Consider the following 2,506-nt stretch of genomic DNA (forward strand, 5'->3'; position numbering starts at 1 on the left):
GGGCCAGTCGATTTCACGTATCAAATCTATATGCATTTCTAATTGATGAATAATAAATATACTAACAAGCTTTGTAATTTTTTCAAAGCGCCTAGATAGCGCATACTCTTATAAAATTACTAGTTAATAAACAATTGTAAGAAAAGTATTTTGTTGTTTTCCATTCTATTAAATCTCAAAAGAGCGTTAAAATGTAGTTTTAAGTTAATAATGTATAAAAATAACTGTTTTAGAGTAATAGTTTTATTAGAATCAAGATTAAGTCTAGAACATTATACAACCACCAGTAATTAAATGTAAATTAAATCGGGTATAAGTACTAACTACATATATGCTAAATAATAACTTGAACTGTTATGAAAAGACGTTTATTTGCACTAGTTCATTAGAAAGCTTCAATAATAATAAACTATGCTCCATTTTTAAAGTAAACAAGATATTTAAACTAATAAATAAAAAGCACTTCCAATCATTTTTGTTGTGCTGATTTTAATTAAGAGTGATAACAATTAGCTATTTGTAAATAAAATTAGTCATATATTTCAAAATTAACTAAAAAACATGGTAGTAAACATTTAAAATAAGTTTATATTTAATTTTAGTTTTATATTGTTGTAAAGTAATAACAGATAGTAACAAATAGTAAAAAAAGATCTTACCAAAAATTATATTTTTCTTTGTTTTGAAATTAGCTACATATTAAATATAAATAAGCACAACAGTATAGTTAGCATCAGTTTATTTCAAAATAAATATAAGTACAACAACAACAATTTATTACCATTTAGCATTATCATAATATAAACTTATAAGAAAATAGAAGTTTAAGTTAAATCTATTTTATTTAAGAAAACTACTATAGCTTCATTGTTTTAAGAAATTGAACCTTGTGAGGATTTTTTTTACATTTACATTTTATAAGGGTTTTAAAAATAACAAGACTCTTATTCTGTTATAACTTTCCATAAAAACGTTTTTTTAGTAGTGAAATCAGACTTTCTTACATACAAAATCATTTAAAACTTTATTAGAATTTTTTTCAAGGGATAAGTAATCGTTATAGACCTACAAAAAATATAAAGTTATCAAATACGTTAAAATATTTTAAGTGTCTTGTTTGTTTTAACGTCGTAAATAATCTTTAGAACGAAAAAAATATTTCACCACGTAAACCACTAAATTTTAAATCTTGGAAGCATAAAGAGACTAATAAATATACTTTGATAAACAAATTTGTTTTGTTAACGTCTTATTTTATGAGTTTAAGTTCATAATTGTTAAATTATTACACAACTTTTACAAACTAGTAAAAATAACATTTAATATATGTGTGTCGGTTGTTTTAATAGAAAGGTATTTTGACAGATGAGTAATGACCAATATTTTCAGTTGCTTTACATAATTTTTCTGTCCATTCACATTTATCATCATCATAGCATAATACAACTTTTGTATCGTTTTGAAAAACAAATATTCTACTTCCAACTAAAACAGATTCCACTCTATACGAATTAAACTTAGGTGTTTCAACTGTGGTAAACATATAGCTAACTTTATCAAAAACTTCACAATTTGTGTTTAAGCTTGCACCACCAATTGCAAATATTTTGCTTTTAAGACGAACTAAACAATGATCATATCTTCTTTCAATCATATTTGGCATTGGTGTCCAAGTATCAGCAAAAACATCATACAATTCTACTGTGTTTAAAATTTGTCCATTGTTATTTCCACCAGAAACTAAAATGTTTCCTTCATATATTGAACAAGCTGCTTCTTCTCTTAATTCGTTTATTTTTGCAACTTCTTTCCATTTAAATTTCTTAATATCAAATTGAAGACAAGAATTCAAACTACCGTATCCGAAACCATGACCACCGATTATATAAACCTTGTCTATAAATGCACAAGTACAAAAATACTGACGTCGATAAGGTATATCACTTAGTTTAACCCATTTATTAGTTATACATGAGAATTTTTCAACCAAATTTAAACATCTTCTTGTATAACATCCACTAAATACATAAACTTCACCTTTAAGATATACCGATTTAAAATAATGTCTTTCTTCTAACATTGGAGTAAGGTCCTTGAGTTCCCGAAAATTGTTCACATTTATTACTTTTACTTGGTTTATAGATTTTAGACCATTATTAGCTATACCTCCACAAAAAAGAATATTAAACATGTTTTGGTTACATTGTCTACTTTTATTGTAAATAGTAGGCATATTCTGATAAAAAATATCTCTGTTTTTCAACACTTCAAGACAATCATTGTTCTTAGAAATACACGAAGAAAAATTTATAAGATATTTTAAACAGTGTTCTGATAAAAGATTAAGACGAACTTTTAATAACAAGTGTTTTGCAAATTTTCTACGTTCTTCTATGTTGTGATTTAACCATTTGTTTGCTGAATAATAAACTTCAACTTCTGAGTCAATTTGTAAATAAGAACTTTCCAGTATCTTTAAAATTAAACTAAAATCTAACTCTAGAAA

At 25.0% G+C, this 2,506-nt stretch overlaps 1 protein-coding gene across 1 annotated transcript; it reads right to left on the reverse strand.

Moving 5' to 3' along the window:
* Window positions 1-1,342: 1,342 nt before the first annotated feature.
* Window positions 1,343-2,233, reverse strand: LOC145829143 (kelch-like protein 40). The gene has a single exon (XM_082936872.1). The coding sequence runs from the start codon at window positions 2,231-2,233 to the stop codon at window positions 1,343-1,345; it is 891 nt and encodes a 296-aa protein (XP_082792998.1).
* Between the last annotated feature and the right edge of the window lie 273 nt (window positions 2,234-2,506).

This window comes from Thalia democratica, chromosome 2 (assembly GCF_965202585.1).
Source record: "Thalia democratica chromosome 2, ktThaDemo2.hap1.1, whole genome shotgun sequence".
Taxonomy (NCBI): Eukaryota; Metazoa; Chordata; class Thaliacea; order Salpida; family Salpidae; genus Thalia; species Thalia democratica.